The sequence below is a fragment of the Carica papaya genome, chromosome 8 (genome assembly GCF_054855325.1).
Source record: "Carica papaya isolate Zhongbai chromosome 8, ASM5485532v1, whole genome shotgun sequence".
Lineage (NCBI taxonomy): Eukaryota > Viridiplantae > Streptophyta > Magnoliopsida > Brassicales > Caricaceae > Carica > Carica papaya.
The window spans coordinates 30,334,462-30,350,032 of NC_142316.1; the positions used below are offsets into that span (position 1 = coordinate 30,334,462).

Genomic DNA, 15,571 nt, shown 5'->3' on the forward strand with positions numbered 1-15,571 from the left:
TCAAATTATTTACTTTTAATTTTTTCTTTCCCCCTCCCACCCCCATGTTTATTATATTTTTTAAGTTTTTTTTTTAAAAAAATAAAATGAAGTATTATAATAAATATATATTTTTATTTTTAATTATTTACTTTTAATTTTTTCTTTCCCCCTCCCCCCCCCTTGTTTATTATATTTTTTAAGTTTTTTTTTTTTAAAAATAAAATGAAGTATTATAATAAATATATATTTTTATTTTTAAAATATTACTTTATTTTCAATTAATTTTACCTTTATTCAAACTACTGTAATTCCTCCTTTTTTTTTTTTAGATTCTCGGTATTATTTCTCCTGCCACTTAGTAATTATCACCCATTAATTTGGACATCACATTGTCGCAAAATTGGTCCCATTGCCAATTCATCTATACCTCAAACACATTTTTTATGTATATAATATGTGTGTGTGTGTATTTATGTAAGTACAGGTATCTTTCTTCTTCCGTGATATCTATACATTTGGGAACAACCCCACTATTCTTCTAATTAGTGGGAATTTTATTACTGTCTTTCATGTTAACAATAGTTGTACATCAGTAAATTTCAATTATTAACTCTCTTCTCATTTTCTTCGCAATATAAAGAAATAAAGGGTAGATTGAACGAGACATTTCAACGTTGATTTTGTTTAAAGTTGAATCATGTAATAAATTATCGTCAAAAAATTGTATTTATGAATTATGGGTAAACGTGTTTAATCATTTATTGATTCAATCTACTCAATATATCATCAATTATTAAAAAGTAATCTTCATATTTATTAAGCTTATGTAAATAATTGGCAGTAAATTTAGTTCCAATTACATGCCACGTTAAGCAAATGAATTTATTTTAATCCCCCTCCAGAAAACACTTGAACTTCGACCATAGTCTGTTACTACTTGAGCTATTTACTGCACCACCGTAAAAGGTAAAAATGGATGGTAAAGAAGGGGGAGTAAATTTAATTGTAGAAAATTACTCTGGGTAGGTGAAAACTTAGATGTGAAGTAAATGTTGCTGGAATTACCGTACCGGTCAAAACAATTCCAAATTTTAATGAAGTTGGTACAAACTCATCTGGGTAAGTCGTGTAGCAACCCAGTTTACGTAAGTCCACTGTTCATATCCTCTTATCATGCATGTGTGTATATATATATATATAAAATTGTACTATCAATGAAAGTTCACGTCACCTATTTTCCCAAACCCAATAATGTTACAGGCAAAGATTTTGCCCACCTCATTCTTCATCTGCTTCAATATTTTTATATGACTGCGAAAAAATCTGAATTATTTTTCCACTATAAATCATTTTGATTTCTATTTTATTTATTAATAAATAAAATTTAAAATACATATTGATTAGAAATAATTAGAAGTAACGTGAAAAAATAATAAGAATACAAAACAAAATAATTACAAGAAAATAATAATTAGTGTGTGAAAGTGAAAAGGACTGTCCCTGCATGTGAGGTGTCAAACGGTAAATCATGATATAATAGTAGTCTGCCTCTGCAACGACGACGTTTTGTACATCACACGCGAATAAAACAACACCGTATAATCTATGTATAGAAAAGCTGGTCCACAAAAACTGATCTATTCCAAAGACTAAATCCACACGCTTGCCGAACCAAATTTCGCCACGTGGTGGTAAATGCTTATAGTTCAGGAGCTGTGGGTCCCACATTCCCCACCCACTTCCTGAAAAATAACAAAAGGCCTTTAAGGCCCAAATACGCAAAGGGAAGGCAATGAAACTGCCGTCACTGGTCTGCGTGTTCTATTTTTCATTATATTTTGGTTTGACTTTCAAACACGATACGCCTATTTTCTCTCCTCCTTCCGCTTCTTTCTTTCAACGCCCCCCAACATATATGGTAGTTGGGTGTTGGGTGTGGTTAACTTTATCTCTCTACGAAAACTCCTCTGTCTATAATCCATATCACCTTTCTCTTTTCTCTCTTTTTTCGTCTGTTTATATTGGGTTGGATATGGTGGTTATCGTTGCTGGCTGGTAAATCTCGACAGAGAACAGCGTTATGGGTGCTTGTGTCTCGACTCCTCAGGGCTGTGTTGGTGGTAAATTGAGCTCCTCTAGGAAGAAGAACCGAAAAAGAAGGAAGGCCCTTAAGAAAAGAGTTTCTTCGCACTTATCTGATCGTAGATCACTCGACCGGGTTGATAGGTCCGCCCAACCTGATCATCACCGCGCTTCCTTCACCAGCCAAACTTTTCAAGGTCCGCGCCCCTTCCCTCTCTCTCTCCCTACCGCTCTATTCTCTTGTTTTTGTGATGAAAACTTGTTTACATTCAATTTACCGTTTACCGTGAAATGTGATCGGTGGTTCATGTCTGTTTGTTGATTTGTCTGGTGGGTGTCGGCTTTTCTGCGTTTCTGTTGGTTTGCATGAGAGGTTTTGGGATTTACTTTTGAGTTTAGATGATCTGAAATTGTTACCTGAGCTAACAGATTAATCTGTTAGCTCGGAATGCAGGCCTGTGATAGGCTACAGAGATAAGTTAAAGTAGCTGTTTTCTTTTCCTAAAAGTGAGTCTATATTGGTAAATGTGATCACAATAACCCCTCTCTCCCTCTCTCTCTCTCTCTCTCTCTCTCTCTCTCTCTCTCTTTAAAGCCAAGTACAGTGGTGTGTCCCGGTGAGTAATTCGTGTTTTGCCTGATCTTTAGGCAAAGTAAGTTTTGTGTGGGGTTCTTTTTTCTGACCAAATTATGACACTGTTAATGAATAGAAGCTCAGTTTTCGGAAAAGTATAGTGGGTATCTGGAAAGAACTTTGGTACCTTTCTTCTTTGATGATCAACAAGTAGTTGAGATGCGTCTGGATCATACCCCATCTTGAAACTATACATAGTCTTTGCTTTGTCCTTGGATGTTCTTTTCCTGGGAAGTGCTTTATCATTTGCCAATTTCATCTACGTTAAATTTTTAATATAATTAGAAAATAGTAGATGAAGTCCTCTTCTGCGGTTTATAGTGATTGACTGGTATCTTCTTCTAATCTATTCCAAATTAACAATTGGGTTTAGATTGCTTTTGCTTAGACTTGAGCACTAAAGAGACTTGCTTTATCATTAATCTGGCTGCGGAACTGTAAGTGATAGTTGACTGTTAGGACCTGGGTTCATTTCTCTGAGCTGCACTGACTCAGCTTTTTGTTGTTTCCAGCTGTTAGAGGGGCCTATTTAATAAAGTGGGACTTCTCTTATAAGTAGTAAATGGTGAAAGGTATGGCAGAAGTGATCATGTTTGTCTAGACCCTTGCTTAACCAAAACAGGAGTAGGGAAGCCCAAATATAATGTACTGTTACCAATGTACATGTGGATGATGCCAATGCCTTGTTTTTATAAGCACTTTCAGTGAGTTGATGCCTAAATTGTTTTGAATGGTGGCAAGAAAAAGTAAATACTGATCAGAGAGCCTTTGGTATATAACTTGAAGAGACAGATCTTCTAAAGGGTATCAAGATCCTTCTTCTGTAATCTTTTGTTGGACATTCATTTGATGTGCTTGTTTTTTACTATGCCGAACACTACTTTGCAGATTAGTTGCTTGATTAAGTCCAGTCCTCTGCACCTTTTTATATTTTTCAATACATTTATAATTCGTTATGTCCTCTACAAAATTACATTTCATACCTTACTTTTTCTCATTCATTATCCCTCTGTGCTTTTTCCTCTTTAGATATCGCTATTTTATTGCCGATAACTTAACAGTGAGCTGGGTTTGAAAACTGATTCTAATTACTTTTTTTCTATTTTAGCATTCTTGGTTATTGTTTCTATCTAATTGACGTATTTAATATATATATACTCAGAGCTGTCATTTCCTTTAAGATCAGTTCAGTTTTTTTCCTATATAAAGTTATGCCTAATTTAAGCACTTTTTCCCTTTAGTTGAAAATTGCATTCTAATACGTACCTCCTTCTGTTACCATGTCACGGCATAAGCAGGAAGCACTGAAGAGGCATGGTATGATTCAGTTGCAATATTTGAGTCTGACTGCGATGAAGACTTTGAAAGCGTACAGGATGGTAGGACATTTTGAGGTGTCTAACATCTAAAGTAGATAAGATTTTTTTCCCCCTTTCTGATTAGCTAGGCATGTTTATCATTGTATTGTATATACACATTTATGTGCAGATGTGTTTTCTTTAAATGACTTTGAAGGTCTATCTGCATCAAGCATGTCATCTGTTCGAGATATTAGTGGTGCGGGGCGCACCTCTTTTACTGACCACATGCATAGGCAAGGGGATATATCAGCTGGCAATTCCTCTCGCTATTCGGTCAGTGAAGTTGCTAAAAATTCTAATGGTCAGGTTTCAAATTCAGATGATGGTGGTTCCTTATTGAAATCTGACAGCTCAACAAATGAAGCAAAAAAACCTGTCTTCCTTGATGAAATCTCCTCCTCTGTGGATGAAGGCTCTAGCAAGCAGGAAGGGTTGTTGGAAAACTGTGGGATTCTTCCCAACAATTGTTTGCCTTGTCTTGCTCCTATTGCCCCTACAGTTGAAAAGAGAAGATCACTAAGCTCTAGTCCTCCCAGCGCAAGGAAAAAGACTGCCTTAAAATTATCATTTAAATGGAAGGAAGGGCATCCTAGTGCCACTCTATGTGAGTACCTAAGCAAGTCTTTGTCAAGGTTTCCCTTTGACTACTTTAAACTTATTCTACTTCTGTATATTCAGTTTCTTCCAAGATGCTGCTGCAGAGACCAATAGCAGGTTCTCAGGTTCCTTTCTGCCCTGTGGAAAAGAAAATGTTTGATTGTTGGTCAAACATTGAACCAAGTAGTTTTAGAGTTCGAGGACATAATTATTTAAGGTATGACTAGGCAAGGATCCTCATCTACAGCTCTTATGTTTAAGTTCTTAAAAAGATTTTGTAAGATACTGCATCACGTGGGTGGCTATCTTATTGCGATAAATGTTTTTAACTTTCTCTTGGCAATTAATATTTTCCATGACAGGGACAAGAGGAAGGATTTTGCATCAAACTATGCTGCGTACTATCCATTTGGTGTTGATGTATTCTTAACTCCGCGAAAAATAGATCATATAGCTCAGCATGTGGAACTTCCTGCTATTAGCTCTTCTGGGAAGCTTCCACCTATTCTTGTTGTAAACGTTCAGGTATTCCAACAGTTTGCTACTCATGTCTCTTTCTTTTGCATAAATAAGCTTAATATGTCTATTCCCTGGGACTTGCATATTTGTCTTGTACAGAGATTTAGCTCTTTTCAATAGTGTATTTCGAGAATTCTTTAAAATAGTCTTGGTGTTCATCTTTTATCTTTCTGGGATAGGCTGCTTTTATCTTTTTTCATTGGGTGTTTTGTTTGCTTTATCTTCTTCCTTAATCCTTTATGGTTAGTTTTCATTTGGAACCAACAAATGAGGCTTTCTCTATATTTATATCTAATACATATATTCCGGGAAATTTCTTGAGCTTGAACTGATTATATTGTATCTACATATATAGAAGTATGTACATACGCATGCAATTACATTCGTTTGTTTCTTTCCTTATGTTTGAACTGACCATTTTCTTTCCTCACATTACAGATTCCATTATATCCTGCCGCAATTTTTCAGGGTGAAGCTGATGGAGAAGGAATGAGTTTTGTTTTGTACTTTAAGCTTTCGGATAGTTACTCTAAGGAACTCCCACCCCATTTTCAAGAAAGTATCAGAGTAAGATGTTGCCTTTTTAAGATTATGTTCCAAACATGTTGCTTCATTTGTCTAGTGTTTGAGGTATCCGTATGATCATAAAACAAGAACCCAAACCTTCATTGGGGATAATTATTCTTGATCATGATTCCTCTAAAAAAGTTAGTCTTTTCTTGATTATGATATCTTGAGCTTACTTGACAAATTTCCCAACTGGTCCTTGTTGGAGTTCTTTACTCCTGTTTAATGTATGTTCAGAATTTTAATTTCTTCTTCATGTATACATTTTTTAGAGTGATTTCTTATTGATTTGCATCCATATTCCCTTTCAAAACAGAGATTAATCGATGATGAAGTTGAAAAGGTCAAAGGTTTTCCTGTAGATACTATCGCCCCATTTCGTGAAAGACTGAAAATACTAGGTCGCGTTGCAAATGTAGATGATCTTCATTTAAGTGCTGCAGAGAGAAAACTTATGCAGGCTTATAATGAAAAGCCTGTACTTTCGCGTCCACAACATGAATTTTACTCTGTAAGCTTGCCACTGATTGATTGATTTATGATTTATGTGAATATATGGAAAAAAATAGTTTAGCATTACTTCCTTTTACATGTGCAAATGCAATTCTGCTTAATCTGTTTCTTTCTTTCTTCTATCCTTAGTGCTTCTTTTCTTTGGTTACAAACTTATTGGATCATTCTTTCGTTACAATCCTTAGTGTTTTCCTTATTGCATCTTCTTGTTAGGTTTCATTAACCTTCTTTATTAGGATAATCTGTGCTAAAATGTACACAGCTCATTTTTCTTGAACCAACATGTTTCCTGAACCATGTCATTAAACTAACACCAGGGAGTCAATTGGCATTGTCTTTCAGTGATAGAATGAAAAAGAAAAAATTAGTAAATCAAGGGTATATTGATTCACCATTATTCTTCTTTGGCTAACTATCATCAATTTTTGTAGGCTGAAGATTACTTTGAGATTGATATAGATATGCACAGATTTAGTTACATCTCTAGAAAAGGATTTGAAGCATTCCTAGATAGGCTAAAGCTCTGCGTCTTGGATGTTGGCCTAACAATTCAGGTAACTTTTCCCCCTGTACATGGAGTGAAGAAAAAAAGGCGTTTCTCTATTACTTTTGTTACTTTGTTTTTATTCTGGTGACTCTTCAAAGCTCAGAAGCATTTATTATGGAATATTGGATTCTTAAACAGGGAAACAAAAGTGAGGAGCTTCCAGAGCAGATATTATGTTGTATACGGTTGAATGGTATTGACTACATGCATTACAATCAACTTGCAATAAGTCAAGAGTCCCTTTGACTTAATAAGTGCTCAAAGAATGTAAGAACCACAGTTAATATTTTTAATAAATGGCTAACTTCAATACCTTTTCTTTGTGCGTTTCTTGATGTTCTAGAATGCCTCACCTTATTTACCAGAGGCAGCAAATCAAGATTTGGAAACCTGTTCAGCTTATCTGGGCCCACCCATATAACATTTTCAAGGATTATAGTCTAATCATTTATTCATGAGTTGGTGATAAATTTAGCCTGGAAATGGGCAAGGAAGAAGCAAAAGCCTGTCTTCCAAGATCCTTTTGTTTTTTTTGTTGCTGCTATGTTTATCATTTTGTAGGCTGCGTTTAGAGTTTCAAAGTCATGTAAACAACAAAGATTTTCTTCAGAAGTGAAATGGAATGTTAGCAAAGAAATAGATGAGATCATTTTTGGATGCTGTTCTTGCATATCGTGGTCTATGTTCCACTGATAAACTTGACGAGTTACTTGCCTCCCCGATATGTGCTCTTGTCATCATCATATTAAAGGATTTATCATCGTAAGTTTATGCGGAATCTATTAATGATACTTTTAGTTAGAAAAAAATATTTTGTGATTTTTGGTTGAAAATTGTGTTTCCAGAATCAATTTACAACTGTGAATAACAACATATTCCTCTTATGGTAATGTTGAATCCACAAGTATATGCGAACTGAATCTCAAGCCCTACAGGCATACAGGGATTTTTCAACATATAAACTTAAAGCTTACAGGGAGCGAGAGGCTTCCCACATAAACCTTTGTTTCTAGCAAAGGAGCTCTCAGGAAAGTCACTGAGAGGTTTACCAACGGGAATTTGCCCCTCCAAAAGATTATCTGATAAATCTAGCTCCTTAAGCTTTCTCAGATTCAAAAAACCAGTTGGTATTTTTCCTGCGAACTGATTTCTCTGGAGCTTCAGTGTCTCTAACAAGCTTGCATTTGCTAGTGCCTCAGGCAAGCTCAATCCTAGCCTATTGTGGCTTAAATCCAAACTTAGCATCTCTTTGAGTTCTCCTATTGAATCTGGTAATCTGCCATTGAGAAAGTTATGTGACAAATTGAGATACTGAATCTTTTGCTGTCCTTCAAGACTGATTTGCTCGATTCCATTGGAGAAACTGTTATCTGAAAGATCAGTATATGTCAATGAACCATCACCAAACCTGTTTCCTATCTCAAAGACCTTCTTGATGGTGCCTGTCAGCTTGTTTGAGTGAAGATCCAGCACTCCTAAGTTGTCCAGGCCTGTTATTGAATCTGGGATTTTTGAGACCAAAGAGTTTGTTGAGAGGTTTAACAAATATAGCTGAGAGAGCGTTCCAAGCCATTCTGGCAGGCCTCCAGTTAGATGATTAGATGACAAGTCCAGTTCCTGTATGAGGCTTGGAGTAGTGGCCAAGAAATCTGGAATATGCCCTTTGATTCCACAGCCTGCTAAGTAAAGTTTGGAGAGAGATGGCAATCTAGCTAGCCATACCGGTATTGAGGAGAAGTTTAATAGGTTAAATGACAGATCCAGTGATTGAAGGTTTTGGAGGGAAGACAGCTGATCAGGCAGTGTTTCTTCGATCAAATTATGTGAAATGTTTAGGAGAATAAGTTGGGAAAGTTGAGCTAGTGATCTTGGTAAACGACCAGACAACTGATTGTCATTAAGATACAACTCTGTCAAAGATTTTAGGCTGCCTAAACCAGAAGGAATAGCTCCTTTAAGCTTGTTGTTTGCTAAGGAAACTCTCTGCAGAGAGCACAGATATCTGAAATTTGGTGGTATTCTACCGACTAGCTGGTTGTTCTGGAGCCTGAGAAAACCAAGAGAAGGCATCTGACCGGAACTAGAAGGAAATGGTATCACTCCTGTGAGATTATTCGTGTCCAGATACATGATTGAGATGGCTGTAAGATTGGCTACTGAGAGTGGAATTTTCCCACTTAACAGATTGTTTGAAAGATCGAGCTCTTGCAGAACCTGCAATTCTCCAATTTTTTGTGGTATTTGACCAGTTAGAAAGTTGTCATGAATATCCATACGTACCAGATTCCTTGAGTTTTTAAATGATTTTGGTATTGAGCCAGAAAATCTATTTGAATAGAGAAGTAGAGTATTAAGACTTTCCAGATTACCAAGGCTAGATGGGAGAGATCCTGATAGTCTGTTCTCTTGCAGGTGAAGTTCTTGGAGTCTCACCAACTTACCAATGCTTTTTGGGACTGAACCACTGAGCCTGTTGCCATAAAGATAGAGTTTTTGAAGCTTTGGAAGTCGAAAACCAATCAATGGAGGGATTCTGCCTCTGAGACCAATGAGGCCACCGAGATCAAGCACTTCAAGTGAGGCAAGAAGTGTTATTGAAGGCGATAACCATCCTTCCATTTGAGATTGGTAAACAGAATCATTGTCGGAAATAAATCCTGGGAGACGGATTTCTGTCACTCTCCCTGTAGTATTATCGCACGAAATACCTTCCCATTTGCAGCAGCTTTTGTTCAAATCCCATTTTCCCAGCCTACCAGAAGTGTCAATCCAAATCCCGGCCTTGAAGCTTGTTAAACCTTTCAGGTCATCTGTATTGCAAAGTCTATCTATACCGCTTCTTACCTGTCCTGCTATCACTGCTGTGAATAGAACCGGAAGAAGCAAGAACAGTTGACAACACATGTTGTTTTCACAGATTGTCTGATGGTGTTCAATGAGAAAAATTGGCAGAGAGGTAGTTAGCTGCAGGAAGGTGAGAGGGACTTGTGGCATGAAAACCGGGGGATGAATGGAAGTTAATTATGTCAAAGATATTCATTTAGCTTTTTCTTTTTTGTTTCCTCTTTTTCTTTACAGTTTGTAGTGCTGAAAAGTTTTAAATCTGTCTGAATCATTATGTCTTTGGTTACTGTTTAAAGGGGTCAATGGAGATTATTTAATAATAACAATAATTAATAAAGCTGCAAATTGTATATAATTCTGTAAAATGGCAGAACCCAATAGTTTCAAAATGATTAAACAAAAAAAAAAAAATCCCTTCCAGTCTCCTCTTTTCTTAAAATGTTCAAAAGATCCAAAACGCAACTTTTTTTTTCTGAAGAAGCAGCAAGGGTTTTAATTGCATTGCATCTTTGTTTATGTTAACCGAGGACTGAGACTGACTTCTGTCAGCGTATTGGAATATTCAAAAGAGAAATATAAATGGTCATATTATAATTAATATTAGTTTGAGTTTTTCCAAACAGCCTTCTTGAACTTCCCTAATTATATGTTCAAGACTCATTCTCACTAAGATCTTGGTTACTTCTGTTTTGTTTTTTTTTTCCTTTTCCATAACAAAGAAATAGAAGAAAGATGACAAAAGAGAAACATGTACATGTTCCAACATTTTTTTTTGCCTGAATTCACATAATATAATGTTTTTAATTTGAACTTTATGCTAACAACATGAAATCACTTAAATTAGTGAGTGGAACATGCTAAAATTAAACTGAAAATTTCAAATTTGCAAGAAACTTTTAATTTTAGATTCATAAGCATCTGCTATTTGCAAGAAACTTTTCCCATAAGATTTACAAATGTTTGAAGCCCATAATCGTCTTGGTCATCTAGTTGTAAAGAGTACAAGTTCTTTAGTTCTCAGTTTCATTGATCAGCTTTAGCCCTCAATTTCATTGAGCTTCAGGGCACTGCACATGCAAGAAATCCCAGTCAGTCTCCCTTCCAGCACACAAAAGACAATGTTCTTTAAAAAGAAAACAAAAAAGCTGAAAACCAGTTGATTTGCCTAAAGAAAGCAATATTTAGACTGTACCAGTAGCCGCTGGAGTCCTTTATGTGTTTGTAGAGACAAAATCCAGAACTCTAGTTACTGCCATAAGATTTTGCTGAAGAAACAGATCTTGCAGATGTAGATGCAGTTGGACTTGTAGCATCTCGCTCTATTCCAAAATTGGCTTTCCCGGTTAACATCTTTATCGCAATCTGAGCAACTTCAACGAACCAATCATCCTCTGGCAGTACACTGCTAAAACAAAGTTACTTAGCTAGAGTTATCAATGGCATATTTCTTGACAATAAAAGAAGGAATAAATGGGTTCAACAAAAATTGAACAGTCACTTTTGAAGGTGCTTGGTATATAAACATGCTCTCTAGTTTGGGAATTGATTCTGATTAAGTTTTGGTTTCTCTTCTGCTGGGTAATGTGTGAGAATTTATACCTTAATGAATGAAAGATACTTAGCAACCATCACATAAAGCAATCGCACCTTTTTACGATTAAGGACCAGTCCATTTTACGCTTCTTACACCAATACTTCTTACTGTTCTCACACAACAAACCTTGTCTTTATTATCAGGTCCAGGGCTACACTGATAATCCCTACCAATAACCTTCTTACTTTTACTTCACATTATAATAAAAACTAATTTTTTAACTTAAAAGTATCCAGGAGAAATAAAACAACTCTAGCATTACCTGTATGGATCTAGTCCAGTAGCAGCAACTGCATCAATGGCCCTAGCTATAATGTCTTTGATAACTTGATGCAGATGACGAGATAAATACCGGCCTTGGGATGAGAAGATCATCACAAACTCCATGTCCAAATAAAACTGAAAATCAAATTATTACAAAAAAAAAATTTAATTCATCAATGATGATACTTTCCAGTAAACAAGATTTTTCTCTTCTTTTTCTTCCTCTTGATTTAAATTATACCTGTTGCAGACCAAGGGAACCAAGAGGTCTTGTTCCTGCTTCGATCTCTTCCCAAAAACTTTGATCATCAGAGATCCACAGAATCACAGTCTCTGTGAGTCGCATTAACAGAATAGTAGCAAATCTTTCCCTACCCACAAACATATCAGTCACAATGCCTGCCATCCGTGTCAAGTTGGTAAAAAGTTCCTGAGGAAAGATGGAGTTGATGACACGTTATAAAAACACAAATATGCTACGCAGAGTATGGGGCAGATGATGGAAAATGTTCTTGCTCCTTCATGTTGAAGGAATTAAATTATGAAACAATAATTATTCATGAGAATTACTTCATGATCCTTTCATGTTGCAGTTTTGAGCAGCATGCTGACGATATTCAAAGAACTGATAAACTTCCTCATGGTATAATTTATGGACATTCTATATTTCAAAAAAAGAAAAAGAAAATTTCATAGACATTCTGTTGTCTATGTATGCCACTGGCATCAACTTGATAAACGTAACAAACATTTAATATTTGTATACCAAGTCATCAACTGCAATGTAAGCTATTACCTGAAAAATTGGAGAGGGAAACCATTCTGGTTCTTCAGTTGTCTCATCCATGGAAATGTAAATGTCTGCACTTAGACGAATGTCCCCTTCTTCTGTAAAGATGAGATCCAAAGCATGCTGCCTACAAAAGGTATCTCGCAGGCGATCCACTGAGCGCTGAAGCCTCTTCTTCCATTCTCTTTGTTCAGTTAGACGGCTGTGTCTATCCGAACCTCCTCTGAGGGACTCATCAGACCTACTAGACTGATTGGCGTTGAAAAGCTTCAGTGCGGCTCGAGGGAGGAACTCATCTGCTAATAACAATGAATTAGACAGCAAAGCTACTTGTTGTGCTTCAGTTTCTGCCATCTTAACAATTTTATGTCCAGAGCCTTCTAAGCTCTCTTCATTCTCCACTGATCCTGGCAATGCATTTATCAACAGATTGACATACGAGTTGAATACTTGCAAAACACCTTCTAATGCCACTCCACCCAACTGAAGGCTCTCATCAAGGGGCCCTATGTCCTCTAAAAACTCCTGAACTCAGAAGTAATCCTAATGGGAAGTTAGATATTTCCTAACATACAACCAAATAAGAAACCAATTGGATTCTAAGGAGCATGAATGGTTATTTTTCATATTACTCAATGATCAATGTTGCCTAGCACCAGATGAAACATGTGACCAGCCTTTTAGCTTTGAATATACCATACAGAAACTATCAACTACTATGTTGATTTTAATGCCTATTCAAGAAAGAAATAGTAGCCATGTAAAGATGCACATGCTTGTTAATGATATTAAAAAGTATATCACACAGAGGGAAACAAAATTAAATTACCTGAACCATTAAACTGAACCTGTTGGCACTGATAGAAAGCTTCGGCAGTGACGTAATCATAGAAGATGAATGACGTGAACTGGTTGGCGAATAAGCGAGCGACCAGTCATCTGTGACTGCTAGAGCAGAGCAGCTTTGTTCAATTCTTCTCAAGTTGGCATTCACCGCCTGTTCGATATAAGGCCTAAAGAGTCTCAGCAAAACAGGAGAAAGGGCCAAGCCACGAGCTTCCAGCAAAGAACAATGGCCCATGCATATCTGCAGACATTCACTCGTATCTCGTAGAACACCTGATGCTGCTGATGAGGCTAAAGTGTTCCTCTTCACAATAAGAGCAAATGTCTCGCACTGTTTCACAGCCCAAGACACAAGCTCAGATGAAAAAGCAGGCTCCTCACCAAACACTGCCAAGGAATCACTAGCTGCTTGCGCAATGGTTGAGAAAACAAGCTGAGAAAGAGCAGCCGTAAATACTCCTCCATACGAGGTATATGAAGAGCGAAGGCTTTGCATATTGCGTTGCAGTTTCTGCTGGTGAGAATTAAGTAGCAGGGAATGGGCACGGGGACCGTCCCCAAGGGCTTTCAAGGCTAAAACAGTCGAACGGAGCTCAACAGCATGTGTAGACGGTTGGCAAATGGTCTCTGCAAGTTGATCAGCTAGCTTCTGTCTCTGTTCTGTGATAGCAGTCTGTAGTGAAAGAAGTGCGCTTGGACTCAAAGTGTGTCTCCCATTTGCCTCATCTGCTATATTCTGTCCTTCATCTAATGCAGCCATGGCTTCATTCACTCTCTTTTCAGCCATCAAAACTTCCAGGTTGTCCAAAAACTCTGCAAGCCAATTCTCAATCTTGGAAAGTTCTCCATTTTCAGCGTCAGATGTGTCCTCTTTCGTAGCATCTTCAGCAGCAGCACACAAGGAAGTGATGAGAGCACCATCAACCAAACCATGAACAAGAGCTGCTTGAGCAGACAAGAGATTCCTCATGGAAAGTATCTGCCCCTCTAGATCCGAAATCTCTTTGGATGTGCTGCAACATGAAAATCACTATGATCACAATGATAGCAGATAGATACGCTTATAATAAGTGATAAATCACCATGATCCTGCCGTGGTAATTAACTCTTTGGAACTACTAAATCTATTATTTGAAATTTTATAAAATACTTGTATGAGCTCCTAACGATCACCAGTTCTCATTCCTAAATGCAAACGGACATGTGTTTGTGTGTGTTTTGACATATATATGCTCACCGAATGAAGGCTCCATAATTAGCATAAACACTTCTACGCATCTCCTCTGCAGATGCCTTCTTTAATTCGACAAGGTAAGAGCACAAATGCCTTATCTCCTGTCAACAATGCAGAGCATGCATGATCAGTGATTACGCTCTTATACATCCTGCGTCTGCTATGCCATGACCAAAACCCAGCAGTTACATTTGGGTGACCTATTAATCCAGAAATCAGAAATTAACAGGTTTAAACTCCTACAAATTGAAGAAGCTTTCGATTTATGCGAAACAAATACCTACATAAGAAAGCACTTTTCTCTTATGTGTCTGTGTGCATTTGAGGGAGAGAGGGAGAGAGAGAGAGAGAGACCTTCTCATTCATATGCTGGCATTTGGAGGTGAGATAGGCATCAGGATCGAAGTTGGAACTTTTGAAAGCTTTCAAGCGATCGTTGAGAGTGAGATTGCCTTCCAGCTCTGCCGAGTCCCCAATACTCGACGACATTGAGATTCTTGATCTAGCTTCCATCTTTTTAGCAAAGCACTGTTACAAAGTGTTCTTTCCCCGAAGAAGATATAAATATGAAAATCCAGAGTTAGCAACAGAAAACCTCCAACCAAAAGAATTCGAAACCAATAAAAAATAGCCCAACAAGAGAAGAAGAAGAAGAAGAAGAAGAAGGAGAAGGAGAAGGGAGGAAGAGACAAAATGGAAAAAAAAATGGAGGGGGGTTGAATTGGGAGAGAAAGGCGGCAAAATTGGCTCTGGTGAGCCATTGACAACACATACGCCTCGCTTGGTTCGTTGCCAATATGTACGGGTCATGATATGTTGCGCGCTAAGCTGACGTGGCAAAACCACCTCGACATATTACTAATTTCAATAATTAAATATTGTTTATATTTCTAAATATACTATTTGGCATATATTTTTATTAAAAACAAGTAATACTTAATTATTAAAATATATGGTTTTCATAAATTTTTATTAAAAATGTTGATTGTTAAAACTAAATTAAGCAATTGTTATTTAGTTTTAAGAGAAATGTCAAAAGAGCAATTAAATAAATTGAGTATATAAGGAAATTAGAATATGAAAAAGTTATTATCACTTTTTAAAATGTTAATAAGCATCATCATATCAAATTTAGACCCTCAAAGAGAAATTTCTAATAACTGATTTCATATCAAAATTTCGTATACTCAACTTTTA

The 15,571-nt window shown here is 36.7% G+C and overlaps 3 protein-coding genes across 6 annotated transcripts; 1 reads left to right on the plus strand and 2 right to left on the minus strand.

Moving 5' to 3' along the window:
- Positions 1 to 1,808: 1,808 nt before the first annotated feature.
- LOC110822642 (uncharacterized) lies at positions 1,809 to 10,001 on the plus strand. 4 transcript variants are annotated; one of them, XM_088210227.1, is made up of 10 exons: positions 1,809 to 2,261; positions 3,997 to 4,077; positions 4,187 to 4,663; positions 4,738 to 4,873; positions 5,019 to 5,181; positions 5,614 to 5,742; positions 6,059 to 6,253; positions 6,687 to 6,809; positions 6,941 to 7,069; positions 9,215 to 10,001. In XM_088210227.1, the coding sequence occupies exons 1-9, from the start codon at positions 2,063 to 2,065 to the stop codon at positions 7,046 to 7,048; spliced, it is 1,611 nt and encodes a 536-aa protein (XP_088066353.1). In that variant the 5' UTR covers positions 1,809 to 2,062; the 3' UTR covers positions 7,049 to 7,069; positions 9,215 to 10,001. The 4 variants fall into 4 exon arrangements, with proteins under 4 accessions (XP_088066353.1, XP_021908493.2, XP_088066352.1 ...); XM_022052801.2 differs by lacking the exon at positions 9,215 to 10,001 and adding an exon at positions 7,168 to 7,459; XM_088210226.1 differs by lacking the exon at positions 9,215 to 10,001 and having other exon boundaries at positions 6,941 to 7,459.
- On the minus strand, positions 7,629 to 9,706 carry LOC110822640 (uncharacterized). Its single transcript, XM_022052800.2, has one exon. The coding sequence runs from the start codon at positions 9,704 to 9,706 to the stop codon at positions 7,766 to 7,768; it is 1,941 nt and encodes a 646-aa protein (XP_021908492.2). The 3' UTR covers positions 7,629 to 7,765.
- Positions 10,002 to 10,490: 489 nt separating the features above from the next.
- LOC110822832 (Vps51/Vps67 family (components of vesicular transport) protein) lies at positions 10,491 to 15,568 on the minus strand. The gene is made up of 8 exons (XM_022053053.2): positions 14,729 to 15,568; positions 14,378 to 14,475; positions 13,124 to 14,153; positions 12,301 to 12,819; positions 11,746 to 11,934; positions 11,503 to 11,639; positions 10,839 to 11,048; positions 10,491 to 10,713 (listed from the first exon to the last, which is right to left on the minus strand). The coding sequence occupies exons 1-7, from the start codon at positions 14,885 to 14,887 to the stop codon at positions 10,889 to 10,891; spliced, it is 2,292 nt and encodes a 763-aa protein (XP_021908745.2). The 5' UTR covers positions 14,888 to 15,568; the 3' UTR covers positions 10,491 to 10,713; positions 10,839 to 10,888.
- Between the last annotated feature and the right edge of the window lie 3 nt (positions 15,569 to 15,571).

Bases quoted from the DNA above. Each gene is read 5' to 3' on its own strand.
- LOC110822642 (XM_088210227.1), top strand. From the start codon at position 2,063: ATGGGTGCTTGTGTCTCGACTCCTCAGGGCTGTGTTGGTGGTAAATTG. The intron at 5,182-5,613 runs GTATTCCAACAG...CTCACATTACAG, and splicing joins TTCTTGTTGTAAACGTTCAG to ATTCCATTATATCCTGCCGC. The intron at 5,743-6,058 runs GTAAGATGTTGC...CTTTCAAAACAG, and splicing joins ATTTTCAAGAAAGTATCAGA to AGATTAATCGATGATGAAGT.
- LOC110822832 (XM_022053053.2), bottom strand. From the start codon at position 14,887: ATGGAAGCTAGATCAAGAATCTCAATGTCGTCGAGTATTGGGGACTCG. The intron at 11,935-12,300 runs GTAATAGCTTAC...ATCTTTCCTCAG, and splicing joins TTCCCTCTCCAATTTTTCAG to GAACTTTTTACCAACTTGAC. The intron at 11,640-11,745 runs GTATAATTTAAA...TTTGATTTTCAG, and splicing joins GTTCCCTTGGTCTGCAACAG to TTTTATTTGGACATGGAGTT.
- LOC110822640 (XM_022052800.2), bottom strand. From the start codon at position 9,706: ATGTGTTGTCAACTGTTCTTGCTTCTTCCGGTTCTATTCACAGCAGTG.